Here is a 19,033-nt window from a genome sequence, read left to right as displayed (position 1 = left end):
TCTGATTTTTACCAATCTTAAGTTTTTTGTATTTGTGATTAGTGTGATATTTTTATTGAGCTAGTATAGCTCACCCTTTAATTAATTATTTCAGATCAAGAGAACCAAGATTCAAATCCCGATCAGTAAGAGAGTTGTGACTAGTTCACTATTCAGACTCCTTTCAAGTGTTAGTGAAGGTTGTCATAAGATGCTTAGTTATTCGCTCTTAATTTTATTTCTTTAATTAACATTTATCTTTTAGAAGATACATTCCTGTAACCCTATTTGGCATTCAAAATTATTGTGTAAGGAATGTAAACTTTAACTCTATTAATCACTTCCACATTTAATTTATGAATTTATTTCCATTTAAGTTCTGAGCCTTTACAGTTGGTACTAGAGTCGCGTTTTTTGGAACCATTCCTTACACAAAAACTTAAAAACACTAAAACACAAAGTATCACTCTTAACCCTTTGTTGTTAAAAATAAGTATAATGACATTAGAAGAGGAGGGACACTACTGAACAAGGCAGCTTGAGATGGGTCATTTCCAGAGGATCTCGATGGCTCTTCGAGATGCTAGAGAGACTCATCTATGTCCAGCAGGTTAGGAAAGAGAGGGGGGAGATGTCTGACCCTCCATCAGTGCCACAATATGAGCCACCCCTACAACGAGAGGATTCAGTGTCATTTCGATGGAACCCTACCCCCTCCATTGTATCACCTGGCACTACCACAGTGCAATTCGGTACCCCACCACACAACCAGGTGCCACCACAGGGTCACTCGATCCCTCCCCAACATAATCCAGGTCCTCTTCAACAGGACTTGCAAGCACCACGACAAGGACTATGGGGACCGACCCTACTATCACCTCAACAACATCTGTTGCATCTACGGAAGTGCCCAGCACTATGCGAGAGAGAGTCTGTGAAATAAAAAATTAGGCCAGACCACCACTATAAGGCATAATATATACCCTCACCCAGCAGGATACTGAAGTCAACCCAGATGTGATACAAAATAAGTGTAAGAAAGAAATTTGCATTCGAGAGATTTTTGTGGTATGAGATTCTCCGGAACATGTCCCCTAATGAAATATCAGGATTATCGGTGGATAGAAGAGTAGAATTTATTATAGATTTTTAACCTGGCACCTAGTCAAATCTCAGTCGCCCCTTACCGTATGAGTCGTATTGAGATAGAAGAACTGAGAAAATAGATCAATTAGTTGCAGGATAGTGGGTTCATCCAACATAGTATGTCTATTTGGGGTGCTTGAGTCATGTTTGCAAGGAAAGAGGATGTGACGTTAAGATTATGTATTGACTACAAGGGATTTAACATGGTCACAATCAAGAACAAGTACCCCCTCCCCAGAATTGATGACCTTTTTGACCAGTTACAGGGATTTTAGGTCTTCTCCAAAATAAATTTACATTTGGGTTATCACCAGGTAAAGATCAGGGCAAAGGACGTTCCCAATGTAGTTTTCAGAACTAGGTACAGACATTATGAGTTCCTGGTCATGCCATTTAGACTAATCAATGCACCAACTAGTCTTATGAACTTAATGAACAAGGTTTTCAAACATTCCTATATCATTTTGTTATTGTGTTTATCGATAATATCTTGATCTATTCAAATAGCAAAGAGAAACATGTTCACTACCTGACTCAGGTTTTATAAGTTCTCAATAAGAAGAAACTGTATATAAAATTGAGCAAATGTGAGTTTTGTCTCGAGCAAACTACCTTTATAAGACACATCATATCAATGGATGAAGTATAAGTGAACTCTGAAAAGGTTGAGGCAGTGTTTGGTTCGGAGATATTGACCTAAGTCAAGGAGATTCGTAACTTTCTATGAATGATATGTTATTACTGCATGTTTGTAGAAAGATTTTTCAGCCTAACTGCTCTTTTGACCTGGCTCACCAAGAAGAACATTAAGTTTGAATAAAATAAGGACTGCAAAAGGAGCTTTACATAACTCAAGAAGTGGTTGACTACTGCACCTGTGTTGGCCTTATCGAGTAGGACATGTGGATATATAGTGTACAATGATGCCTCATACCTTGGGTTGGATTATGTTCTGGTACAGCATGGTAAGGTCATAAACTATGGGTTTATACAGTTGAAGAGTCATGAGAAAAATTACCCTATTTACAACTTAGAACTTGCCACCATTATCTATGCCCCGAAGATCTAATGCCCTGTATGGGTAAACTTTTAAGATTTTTACTAATTATAAGAATTTGAAGCACATATTCACTTATAAAAATCTGAACATGCGTTAGAGGCATTAGATAAAGCTCCTCAATGATTATGATTGTAATATTTTGTATCATCTAGGCAAGGGTGATTTTGGGCAAAAACGATTTTGTAGAGAGGACAATTCGCACACTGAAAGATATACTTCGAGCTTATGTTCTAGACTTCAAAGACTATTAAGATGATCACCTACCTTTGATAGAGTTCGCCGACAATAACGATTACCAAGCAAGTATCGATATAACTCTGTAGGAGGCATTGTATGGCCACTCATGTAGATCATCGATCTGTTGGGAAGAGGTGGGTGATAGAAAATTATTAAACCCAAATCTTGTGAAGGAGACTACAACTAAAATAGTTAAAATCAGAAAAAGTATCCAGACAGTTCAGAGCAGACAAAAAAGTTATGCAGACACCTGGATGAGGAATTTAGAATTTGAGAAATGTGACTGAGTATTTCTTAAGGTCACTTATTTCAAAGAGATCATTAGGTTTGGCAATAGGAGAAAATTAAATTTTCGGTTCATCGGACCATTTGATATTTTAGACCAGATTGGTACGACTGCGTACAGACTAGCACTATTCCATAGCTATCCAGGGTTCATAATATGTTATACATATCTCTGCTATGTAAGTACAATACAAACTCCTCACACATCCTGTCCCACGAGCCCTTTTTACTCCAGGGGGATCTATTCTATGAATAGGTACCAGTTGACATTGTAGATCAAACGAGTAAAGGATTCTGCAACTGAGAAGTTCTATTCATCAAGGTTCAATGGCAAAACCATACACAAGAAGATGCCACTTGGGAACTGGAACCAAGCTTCAGGGCCCATTACCCCCTAAGTGTTCAACCGAGGAGAGAGTTGTAATACTCGGATCTAAAAAATGATTCGAGATATTTTTATTATTAAATTATTTTAATTTAATTTAATTTAAATTTTGATTAAAAAATAAATTAAGGACGAGGTTGAAAATAATTTTGAAAAAAAGGGTGAAAATTTGAGTTTGGGGGTATTTTTGAAAGAAAAATTAGAAGCAGAACGTCAATGTGCAAAAATGAAAAGTTCGGTTATGTAGGACCGCCCAGTCAGCAATCTCGACCAACCAGAGCACCCCGCGTGGTAAGGCACGCTAACATCAGTGCCATGCAGGCGATCCGTGAGCCCTGCGATCAGATGGCCCAAGATCGATCACGCACGCGTGGATAGCCCAGATTCATTTATCCTTTAAGTGCGATCGGAGAGTCGAGATCAATCGCGATGAACGGTTTATATTCGTTTTCTCCTTAGGCGCGATCAGACAAACGAGATCGATTGCGATGGACGGTCCAGATTAACGTGAGATAAGTATAAATACTTCGCATCACACAGGAACCCAAACCCTAGCACCAGCTCCCGCCGAAAAAGAAGAATCAGACGCCGGAGAAGGGGGCCAACAGTCGATCATTGTCATACCGGAGCCACCATCGGCCGCTAAAAAAGATAAAAATTCCCTCTACCAACTCGAAATTTGATTCCAAGCACCTATGTGGCCAAATCAGAGAAAGAATGACGACAGATAAGACAAAAATCGTGGACAAAGCCCTGCGGAGCTGCCGCGACCAAAACTCCAAAATTCCTTCTATGAGCCCCTTTTAGATTTATGTTTCACGTGATTTTTCAATTGTGTTCACCGTCCTTTTCTGTATAGGTTAACCGAAGAAAGAATCTTAACTGCGAATGAGGACCGGCGGAGCTGCCGCACCCGGAGGTTTTCCCCACCGGTAGGTTCAGTTTTTGTGATTGCTCGATCAACTGATGCCCCTTAACGTGTTTTTTCTATATAAATACAATCAAAACCGGTCAGGCCGAGACGAACTGCCGCTGTGGGCGGCGGAGCCGACGCCAGAGCACAATAATACCGCTATGCTCGAACCCAAAAATTGACTAAAATGAGTTTTGAACACCGATTTTAGATTTTTTAAGATATTTTTAAGTATGTGACGAGTGTATTGGATTTTACAGAAAAATTCATGATATTCGGTATCCATTAGGAGGTGTAGTAGACAGCTTGATGTCTCAAAACACTGATCTGGATAAGGATCTCTCACCCTATTCTCCATTACTATAAATTGAGGTTTAACAATGTATAATTTCGTATTTTGATAAAAAATTAAAAAACCCTAAAAATAATTATAGGTTACTAGTGGAGTCAAACCCAGTTACTTTATAATTATCTTGATTTTCCGTTTATTTTCATGTACTATCCTACTTGCTTGATTGATCTACCGTATGATTAAAATTATTACTTTTAATTATTTTTTCATTTATTGATTGTCTGATCGTAATATTTATCTAATTCATTGATTTGAAATAAAGGCCCCAATTATATTTCTTAGTTGTTAAGGTATGAAATTGTACTGTTTGCTTAAATGTCATTTGATTGATATGTGAATATACAATGAGATATTTGTATACATTTGTTGATTGTTTATTGATGAAAATCTGTATGTGAAAAAACTTACTGGGTACTCGAAAAAATGGCAAACGAGTCCGATACATAGGAAACCCTACTGTGAACGTTATCTTAGTTGGACGGGGCTGGGAAGTCCTTTGCCATAAAGGTTTAGGAGATATAGTTTACTCTCATACCGAACGGGATATCGAGATGATAAAATGTTTGATGTCTATTACCAGACGGGGTATGGAGACGACTAGTTAATTGAAAAATTATATATCAGGTTCACGGGAAAGAGGGGCATCCCTATGGACCCTCAGGGGTATTAATAAGTAGGTAAGAAAGTAAAGCTATTATTTTTTGTTCTCTTATGCGTTAAAGTAAAAAGTGGTACGGATATGAGTTTTCATATGTTGCATTTGAAAAACTCGCTATGGTAAGTATTAAATAAATATCTTCAAGTTTAAATGTATTTAAATAAAGTAATGGCTTCATTAGTTATTTTTCTGATTTTTATCAATCTTCAGTTTTTCATATATGTGATTAGTGTGATATTCTTACTGGGTTAGTGTAGTTTATCATTTCATTAACTTATTCAGATCAAAATGACCAATATTCAGATCCCGATAAATAAGAGGGCTGTGAGTAATTCACTATCCAAACTCATTTCAAGTGCTAGTGAATGTTATCATAGGATGCTTAATTATTTGCTCTTCATTTTATTTTTTTAATTACCGTTTATCTTTTAGAAGTGACATTCCCGTAGTTCTATTGGGTATTCAAAATTATTGTGTAAAAAATGTAAACCCTAACTTTATTAATCTCTTCCGCATTTAATTTATGAATTTATTTCCATTTAAGTTCCGAACTTTTACATAATCGTTGTCGATTTCATGGGTAATATCTGATGTAGTATGCACCACACAAACTGTTTAACTTTGGGTGGGACTTCTAACTTCCACACAAATGACCATACATCCCCTCTAATTTGCATGTATGTGGTGACATTGTCTTGCAAGAGATGATAAGCATACTTCATTGCGTACCGAGGGCCACCAAATACATATATCTCACAATCTCCGGAAACTAATCAGTATGGATAAGATGATCTCGGCTTATTATTAAGTAAACACACCCCTGACCATGTCCGAGTTCAAACACAAGCCATCTTGGGGCAGAAGGTCACATGCTCTTAGATCATCCATGCTCTTAAAGCTTGGGCTGTTAAGAAAACAGTCACCTGAACAAGGCAACCATGGGTCCTTCAAAACTTAGATTTGTTGACCAGAGCCAACTACCCACCTTATGCTTTTCAACATCAAAATTTGAGCTGCAACCAAACTATGCCGTGTAAAGCTAGGTTTGGAGCCCAACCCTGAAATAAGATGTCCCCTTCAAGAAAATATTTAGCTTTGAGGATGCATGCAAGTAATGATTTTGGGTTACTGTGGAGATGCTATAATTGTTTGCTGAGCATTGCGGTGTTAAACTTAGATAAGTGACATAAATCAAGTCCCCTAATTTCCTTCGTGTCACACATTACTTCCCAAGACTTCCAATGTAAGTTCCTCCTCCCATCATTATTCCCCCTCACCAGAAGGAACTCATCATCCTATATAGCTCCTCACATAGTGTCTTGGGAAGTAAGAAAACTCCCATACAAAAAGTTGGGAGGGCTTGGGCTACGAATTTGAGCATAATTTCTTTGACGGGTTTGGACGAAAATTTTATTTTCCAATTCACGAGCCTTTTATGCAACATATCCTTCAAGAATGCAAAAATGGCTCATTTACTTCTCTCTATCATATACGGTGGTCTCAGATATATGTCGTGATCAATCTCCTTTCAAGTACGCAGTATATTATTCAAAGTTGATATGAGGTTTCACCAAATAATTTATAACCTTTAAAGAATTATTTCAAAAAAAAAACAATATTATAACAACTAGCAACTATGCATACATGTAATAAATTTACAAGTTTTATAAAATTTAAATACTAAAAAGTTTTTTAAAACAAAAAATGATATTAATATAATTTATGCAAAACTCTGAAGAATCATACATATCGATGTCAGAAATATTTGACGAATAAAATAAGCATTATGTTGCTATTGGGAAATTATAAGTTAGGCTAGTGAGACGACTATTGCAAATGTTCATTTTTTTGGTTACATTTTTCTAATTGTATTGAAGAAATTTTAAGTCAATAACTAATAAATTCAATAGAGCTAATCGCATGGAGAAAACCAACATATATAATAATTATTTATACAATACGTTACAACATTAATTGTACATTTTCATATTTTCAATTGAGGTATAAGCTATATTTACTAATATATAATGATTCTCATTTAATAGTATTATATTTTTAGTAAAATATAATATATAATAAATCCATATATCATAATCCTTAGAAATCGACTATTCCATATGAATTAAAATAGAAATACCATTGGATTAAAGTTTACTGGTATATTCAACAGTGGTTTATTTAATAACTGATATACGTAATCAAACATATAGTATCTAATTTAATTTTTAATGAAAATTACCTTATTCATACTTCTTAATTTATAAATACAAATGATACATATATATATATATATTAGTAAATGAATATATAGTTATACTATATACATATAAATTAATCATAATTAGCAATGAATAATTTATAAAAATATAAATATATATATACACATACTGATTTATAAATAAAAATAAAAAATATATTTTTTTAACATATTATTTAGAGCTTTGATTTTCAATTTTCGTCAAACTGTTTAATTGGTCGTCGGAATTCGTATTGAAGATGACATTTCTCTTGTCCAATCTATACACACACACACACACACACATGCATATGCATATGTATATATATATATATATTATACAAACGTTGCTGGTCCGAAGTTGACCACTTCAATTTATAAAAAGTCAAACTAATATCATCCCTAAGTATTTATCATTTCCATTTTCAAACACTATAAAATAAAAATGTCAAACAATAATCACCCAATTTCTTTTTTTTTTTTTCAAATATTCACATGGCATAGTTTATGCATGCTTTGATTAATTTATTTTTTTAAATAATGTCATACATATTAAAGTCAGCGAATTAGACTGTTTAAGGCATATAAATTATATATATTTTTTTAATCATAATATTGTACTAAAACATATATTATATATTTTTTATGTTCCATACTTTGAATTACATAAGTAACCACATTTTTTTTTCCAAACTCATATATAATATATTAATTATTTTTATTTAATTAATAATTTAATTATTTTATTTTTAAAATAACAGTAATAATTTAGTTATTATTTTTAATAAGACAGTTTACAAGAAAATTTAGACGGCGTAAACAAAGAGACCTCTTATAGGTGACTTGCCATGCCTTGTGGTTTAACGACAAATCACACGTCATTAGCGTTTTGACAATGCCTTGGTTTTTTTTTTTAACTGCCTTCTTGACATTAAAATCCATATATACGAATTTTTGGTACACTCGTTATACACGATATAAATTTCAACGTTAACGCGTTTTCTCTCGCGAACCAATCACAGTATCTTGTTTTCCTTTTGCTTCATTACTGTTCCGCGCTAACGTGACGGGCTGTCACGTAACGACATCGCAATACTCCGCCATTTCATCCTTTATAGTAATAAAATTATTTTATAATTTACACGCACTTGAATTAAATTTTTTTTTACTTGATAAAAATAAAACACAATAATTTTTTTTTTTTTTTTTCTTTTTTTTTTATAATCTTCAAATAATTAGGCAGCAGATGTTTGATTATAATTATCCAAACAGCGAGAAATATATGACTGTCACTATGGATATGGAACAGCGACCTGTCAAGTTAGCTTCGTTCTCCTAACTTTCAAATTAATAGCAAGCCACCAACATTTTTTTCTCCAACACCGTCTTTGTGACTCTTCTTCGTTTTTCTCATTCAGTTTTCTGCTGTTGTTTTAAGTGTAATCTCAATTTACATTTTCTGTTGCTGATCAATCTGAGTTCTTAGAAAGGCAGGCTCTTCATCATCAGATTTTTAGAGAGTTCGAGTTCGAGTTTGACCGATCAGTGCAGAGAAGTCCACCTACAATCGATGGGACATTACTGCAGCAAAAACATCTACGCAGACAACAATGATTCAGTCCTTGCCGGCAATCAACGGAAGACACCGCAGAGGCGGCGTCCTCCGCCTTCGCCGTCCCCTGAAGCCGCTGAAGCCAATTCATTCACTGGAAGCCCGTTTCCGAGCCCTCTGCCGGCGGGGGTTCCACCGTCGCCTTCGCCGGCGAGGACGCCGGGAAGAAAGTTCAGATGGCCGTTGCCGCCTCCGTCTCCTGCTAAGCCGATCATGTCGGCGATCATGCGACGGCGCGGCGCGGCTAAAGCGCCGAAGGCAGACTCGATTCCCGAGAATGAAGCAGGAGGAGGAGGAGAAAGGGCGCTGGATAAGAATTTCGGCTACACCAAGAACATCGGCGCTAAGTTTGAGCTGGGTAAGGAGGTCGGGCGTGGGCATTTCGGACATACTTGTTGGGCCAAGGGCAAGAAGGGAGAGCTCAAGGGACAGTCTGTTGCTGTTAAGATAATCTCGAAAGCCAAGGTTTGTTTCTCTTTTGCCATATATTGTCTTTTCATTGTTGATGCAAGGACAATTAGAATAAAGTTAAAACTAGAGGTAGTTTAACTATTTCTTTTGGTTTTGTTAACTTGAGAAAATGGATGTAAAAAAGAAGAACACGAAACAACAAATACTACAACAGTTGGCAGTGAATGGGATCATTAGGATTAGAAGGGGATCACACATCTCTGGGAGAGCGTAAACGTCCATGTAGAATGCAAATTTGTCTGCATCTGGTAGAATGTAGGGTTATAATAGCACAGAGAGTTCTGCTACCGATGGATTAGCTATAACAGAGAGACTTAGGGATAAGAAATCTTATTTCCAATGATCAGAGAGACTGAATCAGGATATGTACTTCCCTTTTGCACTTCTTAAACAATTGATTGAAACGATTATCCAAAAACCTAAAAATATTGGTGCTATCCATTATTTCACTCACTATTGGATTTTGAGCCGTCCAAAGCCTGGCAATACCATTTGGCTTGCACTCCTTGCTTCCGAGCCCTTGTACTTTCTGACTTTTTCAGGTTTGATTCATGTGCTAAGCTTAAAAATCTCATTTGCAGACAAGAGGCTGTGTTAGCATGTAAATAATAGACTGTGTCACTTGTGATCAAATTTTAATATAATCTGTTTAATCTATTATTTAATATGGTGTCAGAGCCATAATTGTTGTGTTCAAATTTTGAAATCTCGTCTTCTCTCTTATTATTTGTTCATTAAATCTTTTGTACGCAATTAGGTTTCGAGTTTCTGGTAACCCATTCTCTCTCGGCCATCTTCTGCCTTCTTTAAGTCTGACTCCCCAATACTAATGTTAAAGATCCTGCTTGCATACGGCCTATGTTAAGATTTAAAATAATAAATTGTGTTCAATTTTATCACCGTAAGTTTTTCGAGTAATCGGTTCAATATATTATTTAGTACGATATTCCCAAAAGTTTAAATTCATTGGAGATGATACAATTAATTATTTATGCACTAATACGAACTTTGTCTTTGATGTCATTTTAAATAATAAATTAAACTGATTATTAATTTTTTTAAATATTTAGGTCATTTTATTATTTAGAATATTGACATCAGATGCCATGCCATTATAACTATCGCTCTAACTAACCCAACTCTCAGCTGATCTGTTATCTCTGTAATCTACTCGTTTGAGCTCTATGTGTTTGACTAAATTCCTTAACCTCTCACACAGATACAAAGTACTTAAAATATGAGAACTCTGCCCAGTGCCTGGGTCATTAGAACTAGCTATCGGGGACAAAAAAAAGAGTGACTGGGTAAGGATGTCACGTTCTTATTGCATACCATCTTATTTGAGGTGATTGGTGTAGAAAGGAGGAGGATGTTCTTATAAATATAGTATGAAGATATTTTGAGGCGCGAGACCATCTAAAATTGATGCATTGCTAGATTGCTAGTGTCTTAATGTTCTGGCACCAGGAATATAACAATACATTTGTTCACAGAGGTTTATGAACTTTTAAGGAATTAATCTGGTCATGGCTAGATACAGTTAAGAAGTGGCCATTTTAACCAACTTTTTGTTTTTAATAGGAGAAAGTGATAGCATCAACCAGACCATTGTATAATAGGATTTAATTCCTGGGGAAATCGTGGGTGTATCCTGAAAAACTTTAACCGAATAAGAAAATTACAACATTTTCTTTCAAGGTTCAAACTATTTGTACAGGTTTTTAAAATTTTCCTTTGGTATATAAAATTATTTGTTTTAGGATGTTAACCACTAAAAGGTTTCAACTTGAGGAGCAGGATAACTAACTGAACTTAATTCGGCAGATGACATCACCGATTGCCATTGAAGATGTTCGTCGGGAAGTGAAAATATTGAAAGCCTTATCTGGCCACAAGCATACAATCAAATTCCATGATGCATTTGAGGATGCAAATAACATTTACATTGTCATGGAGTACGTATGTCCCTGTTTTGTAATTTTATTTTCATGTGACTTATTTGCTATAGGTTTTAGTTGAGTTCAAACTTGAATTGGTAGTTGTCTTCTGGATTCTTGTATAGTTGGAAATTTCCCACAGTTTAAAGCCAACGTAAATAAGATTTTTCTTAATAGAAATGGAAGCTTACTTTTTTTGCATCATCACAGACCAGAGAAATATATTTTAAAACAAGCAAAATCTTCTTTTTCTTGTCAGGCTCTGTGAAGGTGGGGAGCTACTGGATAGGATTTTATCAAGGTAGAGAAGGAATTCTCACCTCAGACATTTGTATTATCTGTGATTACTTTACTTTTTTACTTTACCACTAGTCTCATAGTTTGATTGATTGTAATCCTTCTTATTTCATTGTTGCAGAGGTGGTAGATACACAGAGGAGGATGCTAAGAGTATTCTTGTGCAAATTTTATCTGTAGTTGCTTTTTGTCATTTACAAGGTGTTGTCCATCGTGATCTAAAGCCGGAGGTAAAGCATAGTAGTATTTGGTATTTCTAATCCTGTTTCAATGATTCCAGATTCACTTATTTCCTGCATTTACCATCATTTTAATGTGCAGAATTTTCTCTTTACTACTAGAGATGAGGATGCACCATTGAAGATCATTGATTTTGGTTTGTCTGATTTCATTAGGACAGGTAATGGCCCCTCTCCAATGACTTCTTTTTTAGCTACATTAGTTATTTTATAATAACTGCCTAAATATTGCAAGAAAATGAATTGGCCCAGCTAGTTTCCTACCTATGTGAGATTTTTTTTTTTTCATCTTGATCTCTCTGGATTTGATGAATAATATGAAAAAATTTCCTGACAGAGATTTCTAAGTTAAATTTCTTTAATTCCAGGAAAATGTGAATGTATGTTATTATTCAACCAAATCTAGTTTTGGTGTTTCACTAAACTCTACCTTCTTTACAACATAATAGTCAGAAAAGCTTGTCTCTGGGATTCCTATGTTTTGTCAGTTTGGGGTTGTAGCCATGCTTTTGAAGCTTTTATCTAAAATAGCCATGTTTTTGAAAGTGTTGATTGGACCATTTGAGAAAAGTTAAAACTGTAATTGATAAATTAAGTTTTGATGGGATATCAATCATGCTTGTAATAAGGACTTAAGAGTCCTATGGTTTGGTTTTTTTCTTTTTAGTTTATGAGTAGGTGAGACTATGAATTTATAGGCTTTTGAAAAAGAAGCAAAATATGTGTTTGGTTAGTGAAATTTTTATTCAACTTGTAAGTTATTTTTAAATAATGAGTATTAAGTAAAATAATGCTTATAAGTTGAAATTTTATAGAATGACTAACGAGAATATATGAGCAAGAATTTTATGATTTTTAGTAGGCATATATTGGTAAAAAAAACAGAAAGGACAAGATAGGCTTTTAGGAGTGTTTGAGATTCCAGATAAGTTGTTATTTTGTCCCTGAACTAACGAAATCATTATTCATCTGCCATAAATTTGAAAGAGAATATTAAATTCCTGCACATGTGCAGATCAACGTCTCAATGATGTCGTTGGTAGTGCATACTATGTTGCACCTGAAGTTCTCCACAGATCTTACAGTTTAGAAGCAGATATATGGAGCATTGGTGTCATAGCATACATTTTATTATGTGGAAGCAGACCTTTCTGGGCCAGAACTGAATCAGGAATTTTTCGTTCTGTTCTAAGATCTGAACCTAACCTTGATGATTCACCTTGGCCGGCTGTATCATCAGAAGCCAAAGATTTCATAAAAAGACTTCTGAACAAGGACCACAGGAAAAGAATGACTGCTGCCCAAGCTCTAAGTAAGTTGTCCCAATGCATGCATTCTCTAACAGAACAAGATTAAAGAATGTCTGATCCATTTCAAGTGTGAAGGAAAAGAAACAAGTGCCAATATAAATCATAGCTTTATATCCTGTCAAATAGCAACTCTTAGGCTATGTTTGGAGCAACTTTGGAAATATTGTAGAATTCATTTGCAATTTACACTTTTTTCAATTAGGAGATAATAAAAATTGTATTAGAATGACGAAAAAAAAAATATTGATTTTGTTATGGAACTTCATATGGAATTATAACAATGTGTTCCAAAGTCTATTAGTTTGAAAGAATTTGGAATCTATTGTTCCAAAGCCACACGGAATTATATATGAGATCAATTTTTATACTTTTTTGAGAGTATTTTTACTATCTTCAAGTTAAACTAAGTAAACTTCAAAATCTTGGAGTTGTTCCAAACTGTAGCTTTAATATTTAGATCCCGCCCTTCCCCTATGGTAAGTTCTAGATAATAAGGATTTTGCTTGAAGAAGCTGATGCTAGCATATTATATTTCTTCTTCATGGAAAGTAATCAGTGCTTCGCATTTGCAGCTCACCCATGGTTACTAGATGAAAGTCGTGCTGTGCCTTTGGATATTTGTATCTACAAATCAGTCAAGTCATATGTTTGTGCCACACCTTTCAAACGGGCAGCACTAAAGGTAGTTGGATGATATGTACTGAATAGCAAAGGACATACTGCATTTCTTCTCATCCTAAATGTCTTCATATCAAACAAACAAACAAATAAGAATAGTTAGTGTAAAGGGCTTACATTGACATATAGGCAGCTTGCCTTTGTGAATGCATTGCTGAGTAACATATAGCACAAGGGCATCAAGCATCATTTCCTCGTAAATCTTATTAGTTTTTCATGTTTCTGGACATATCTGCAGGCTCTTTCAAAAGCTATCCCTGAAGATGAGCTTGTGTATCTTAGGGCGCAGTTTGGGCTTTTGGAACCAAAGCATGGATATGTCTCATTAAATAATTTTAAAGCGGTTAGTGGGCGGTTCAATCTTTTCTTATTATTGACCTTTACATTTCAATATTTATATAATCTTGCAACTTTAGTTTTGTGTTAAATTGTGGTAATCGTGTAACGTGCTTAGTTTATATAGTGATTTCCTCTTGTGACCTTTCATTTCTAGTGCAGGCTTTAATGAGACACGTGACTGATGCCATGAGGGAATCGAGAGTTCTCGATATTTTAAATGTGGTAAGAAATCTTCTTTGAGTTGGTTGAGATTTCACATGCACAACTCATATTATATAAGCAAAGACAGTTGGTGCTCTATGTTTTGATGCAGTCATGAACATATGATGTTTTCTTGTCCAGATTCCTATATTTTCTGTCATCTTTGGTTGTCATCAAGCTTACAAGGTTCTTACATATATCATGTAGATCATTTCAAAATTTAGGATGAGTTAGACATGCATGGTCTGCCTATTTAATTCCAAAAGAAAGGCATAGAATGAAACATGAAGGGACTCCTGCATACTTCATTTTGTTAGTAAATGACTTATTTTGATATGTCGCAATTCTTCTTATGATTTTCCTGACATACTGCTCTGTGTATTGAAATGATTGATATTTATGGTCAAATTTGCTTTAAATATTGTTCCCAAAAGAATTGTTTTATATCAATTTCGATTTCAGTTTGAACTATGTAATCTGGATGAGAATTATTTTATTTTATTCATCCTCAAATAGTTAGTAATAATATATTTTTTATCCTTATTTAAGATGGAACCTCTCACCTATAAGAAAATGGACTTCGAAGAGTTCTGCACTGCCGCAATCAACTCATATCAGCTGGAGGCTCTGGAAGGATGGGAGAAGATTGCAAGCATGGCTTTCGAGTATTTTGAACATGAAGGAAATAGAGTTATTTCTGTTTCAGAACTGTCACAGGTATGCTCATTTCTTCTAGAAAGTATTACTTTCAAGAGCATTTTCAATCTACCAAACTCTAAATAATTTCTGCTGCAGGAAATGAATCTAGGCCCTACAACTCATTCTTTCCTCAGAGACTGGATTCGGAGTTCTGATGGGAAGCTAAGCTTCCTTGGATATACCAAGTTTCTACACGGTGTGAGGATACGCACCCCCATTGTAAGACGCTGAGAACATATATATAAATAGTCCAACAGAGGTAGAACTGATTATTTAAATTTTGTGTTATAAATTCTTTCTTTCCTTTGTTAAGGGAAAAGGTATATAGAAAACTATAAATAGCCCAACAGAGAACAAAGGTAGAGGTTGAACTAGAACAGTTCCATTCCATTTGTATGTTGAATTCGAACACAGTTTGCCGAGAAAAAAGTATAGGTTTCCTTAATTCTCAATGTTTGTTACTCTGTACATACAGTTTTCCACCTTTGGATCCATGTGAGGGAAATATATGTTTATAGTGTTTGCATTAGAATAGACTTTGGGATGTTATATTGATGAGATATGCATTGACTTTTGAAGGAAAGACTACATGTATAACATTGAAAGCAACTGATTCGTATTAGAAACAAAGAGGCTCAAAATAAAGCTCAGTAAAGAAGGTACCATGTGAATTTGTTTTCTCATTGTTTTAAATAGAAAAAATTATTAGAAATATTAAAGTTTTATTTGTTACATAAAGATATTTTCTATTTTATCAGAAAAATAATTTATTTAATAATAAAAAGATAATAGTGACAATTATATGGAATTATATTTTCTTTTTAAATACGAAGATATAGAAGTTAAAAATTGAGTAAAAATAAAAATAAAATAATTAAAAAGAACTTAATATGTTAATACAAACTTCTACTTTACCCAAAAAACAGTTTTCTTTTTCTTCCTTGAGATATTAAGTTTACTTTTTTCTTATTATCAATTTTTTATTAAAAAATGAAAGAATCTTTATTTTTAATTAGTGAATCGGTGGACCATTCAGATCAATAACATAAAATGAAGGGTTATGATTTTTTTCTCATTTTTAAGTGGTTTGTTGTGATGTGCAGTTGTAGGTTTTGGTAGATTTTAGAAACCATTTTTTTTTTTATGTTCTTCTTTCTCTTGCAAGTAAAAATGTACCCATGCCTAATTACACAATTCGCAAGAAAATTAAATACTATTTTATTTGATCTTCCTTGTTACCCGTTGGGTTTCTTTACATTGTACCAGAGTAGTGCTTGTGTTAAACACTTTTTTTTTTAAATTATAATACTATACATTATTAACATACCCCTCAATAGCAAACCCTAATACCGTCGTGCTAACCCTCCTGAACTCGGATCAACCCAGAATGCAGCTTGTTATATCTAGTCTTGATGGCTCCAACTATCTGTCTTGGAGTCGAGCTATGGTGATTGCATTAAAGAGCCAAGGACAAACTTGCTCTTGTTGATGGCAGATGCAAGAAGCCCAAACCTGATGCAGTGGAGTACTAACAATGGCACAAAGCAAACAATATGGTAGTATCCTGGACTCTCAGCTCGATGAACAAGGAGTTAGCCAGTGCCTTCCTATACACCACATTTGTAAAAAATATGTGGGATGAAATAAAAGAAATGTATGGAAAAAGTAACAGACCTCTATTGTATCAATTAAAACGTGACATAAGTTCCATTACACGGTCAAATCTTTCTATCACAACCTATTATATAAAACTAAAACCGTTATAGGATGAATTGACTTACCTAAAACCGTTACTTGCATGCACCTGTCATGCTGCAACACAACACAATGAGATCGATAACACTAATAACCTGATTCAATTCCTAATGGGTCTCAATAATTTATATGACCATGTTAGAAACTAAATATTAATCATGAAACCCCTCCCCATTGTCAACAAAGCTTATTTTATAGTGATTAGTGTTGAGAAACAAAGAGAAGTACAAATATCAACTTACCTGAAGGGATGCCTGCTGCATTTTATGCCAATATAAAAGATAATCCAAAGCTTCCAAACCGAAAGAAAGAAAAGGATAGCAGAATATGTACTTATTGTAAAAATACAAGGCACACAAGGGACACATGTTTCAAACTCCACAGTTACCCAGAATGGTTTGCAGAACTCAAAGGGAAAAGAACAAAGAGAAAGCAAATGCAGTGGCAAATAATATCTCTGATGGTATCAAAACCGAAGCATCCAAAATAAACTGGAACACAGAAATAATCACATTCATACAGCAAGACATCAGCAAGTACATGAAGAATTAAGGAACAAACACAGCAAAATCTGCAGGGTGCGTGGGCTATTCTGGCCGTACTGGTAAGCAACTTAACTGCTACTTTTTACATACCTCAAATGATATGGGTACCTGGGTGATAGACACAGGTGTTATGTCATTTATATGTCATGATTTTAGTTTACTTTCCAAACCCATAAAGCTGGAACCCATAATACCTGTTTCACTACCAAAAGGAGCTTTGAGATACTCGACCCACAAAGGAACCGTAAGATTGTGTTATAATCTAATATTATATGATGTCCTTTACATACCAAAGTTTGCTTGTAACTTGATTTTTGTTAGAAAATTAACCCAAGCATCAAATATCTACATATCCTTTTATCCCAACTATTATTTTGTGCAGAATTTGACGACTAACAAAAAATTAAGGAAGAGAACAATAATGGAGGGCTTGTACACCTTGAGTAAAGACACAGATTCCGACAAAGTATGCACCAGCCACACCTAAGAAAATAACCTACAACTATGGCACAAAAGACTAGATCACACGTCCACAAAAAAAATGACTCACATTCCTAGCATAAAGTTATTAAATAGTGTAGATTCACATGTTTGTGAAATATGTCCATTGGCAAAACAACAACGTCTGTCTTTTTCCAAAAGTTCTATTATTATTTATGATATTTTTAATTTGATATATTTTGATCTTTGAGGTCCTTATCCTGTTAATTTTATCTCCAATGCATTATATTTTTTAACTATAGTGGATAATTTTTCGCGAACTACATGGATTTACTTATTAAAAGAGAAAACAAGTGTACCAAGCATTTTAAAATATTTTTGTAATCTGATACAAAATTAATTTTAAAAAACAATTAAGGTTATTAGAACAGACAACAATACTGAATTTGTAAACACTTCATGCGAAAATATTTTTCAAGAAAAGAGTATTGTATATGTAGCACCCGGAAAGGAGAAAAAAAAAAAAAAAAAAAAAGGGGGGGGCCACGTCAGCAGCCACGTCAGCAGGCCCGGTCAGCAGTCCCGGCCAACCGGGGCCTGCCACGTGGCAAGACCGCGTCACTCCGAAAGGAGCCACGTTGGCGATCCGCGTGGGTGCGATCCGACGGCCCAGATCAATCGCGCGATCGGACGGTCCAGATTCAATCGCACGGACGGCCCAGATTCAATCAAAAACGAACGGCCCAGATTAAAACGAAATGAACGGCTGTGATCAAAAGGCAAGGGGTTATAAATAGAACCCCCACACCAGACCACAAACCCTAGCCGCCCGCCGCTCGCCGGAGAAGACGAACCAGAGGCCGACCGCCGCCACCCGCCGCCGCACCGGGGAAATTTCCGACCGCCGCCACCCGCCGCCGCACCGGGGAAATTTCCGACCGCCGATCGAGGTAAATTTCATACCCCCGACTCGTTTTTCTCCGCTGATTCCTCCTATGGCCAAATTGAGGCCGAAATCTCGGCCAAACGGCCGGAATACGCGGCCGAAACCCAGCGGCGCCGCCGCGCCCCTCTCGGTTTTTTTGCCTCCGACGAGGTCCTTCCCGGCCTCCGTTCGATGCAATTTTTATATCACCGTGATCACCATTCTTTTCTCTACAGGTTGACCGAAGCCGAATCACCAAAACACGAACCTCGCCGGAGAGCCGCCGTACCCGAGAGCGCCGCCGCCGGTAAGCTCCGCTTTTCCGTGATTTTT

At 35.4% G+C, this 19,033-nt stretch overlaps 1 protein-coding gene across 1 annotated transcript; it reads left to right on the top strand.

The window, feature by feature from the left end:
* Positions 1-8,610: 8,610 nt before the first annotated feature.
* On the top strand, positions 8,611-15,568 carry LOC110823483 (Calcium-dependent protein kinase (CDPK) family protein). The gene is made up of 11 exons (XM_088211052.1): positions 8,611-9,328; positions 11,159-11,289; positions 11,531-11,572; positions 11,690-11,798; positions 11,890-11,968; positions 12,823-13,119; positions 13,690-13,799; positions 14,034-14,138; positions 14,294-14,356; positions 14,885-15,052; positions 15,131-15,568. Exons 1-11 carry the CDS (start codon positions 8,822-8,824, stop codon positions 15,263-15,265), a joined length of 1,746 nt encoding a protein of 581 aa, XP_088067178.1. The 5' UTR covers positions 8,611-8,821; the 3' UTR covers positions 15,266-15,568.
* Positions 15,569-19,033: the final 3,465 nt, after the last annotated feature.

This window comes from Carica papaya, chromosome 9 (assembly GCF_054855325.1).
Source record: "Carica papaya isolate Zhongbai chromosome 9, ASM5485532v1, whole genome shotgun sequence".
NCBI classification, from domain to species: Eukaryota; Viridiplantae; Streptophyta; class Magnoliopsida; order Brassicales; family Caricaceae; genus Carica; species Carica papaya.
This window is presented reverse-complemented; position numbering and strand designations above follow the sequence as displayed.

Bases quoted from the DNA above. Each gene is read 5' to 3' on its own strand.
- LOC110823483 (XM_088211052.1), top strand. From the start codon at position 8,822: ATGGGACATTACTGCAGCAAAAACATCTACGCAGACAACAATGATTCA. The intron at 9,329-11,158 runs GTTTGTTTCTCT...TTAATTCGGCAG, and splicing joins AGATAATCTCGAAAGCCAAG to ATGACATCACCGATTGCCAT. The intron at 15,053-15,130 runs GTATGCTCATTT...TTTCTGCTGCAG, and splicing joins CTGTTTCAGAACTGTCACAG to GAAATGAATCTAGGCCCTAC.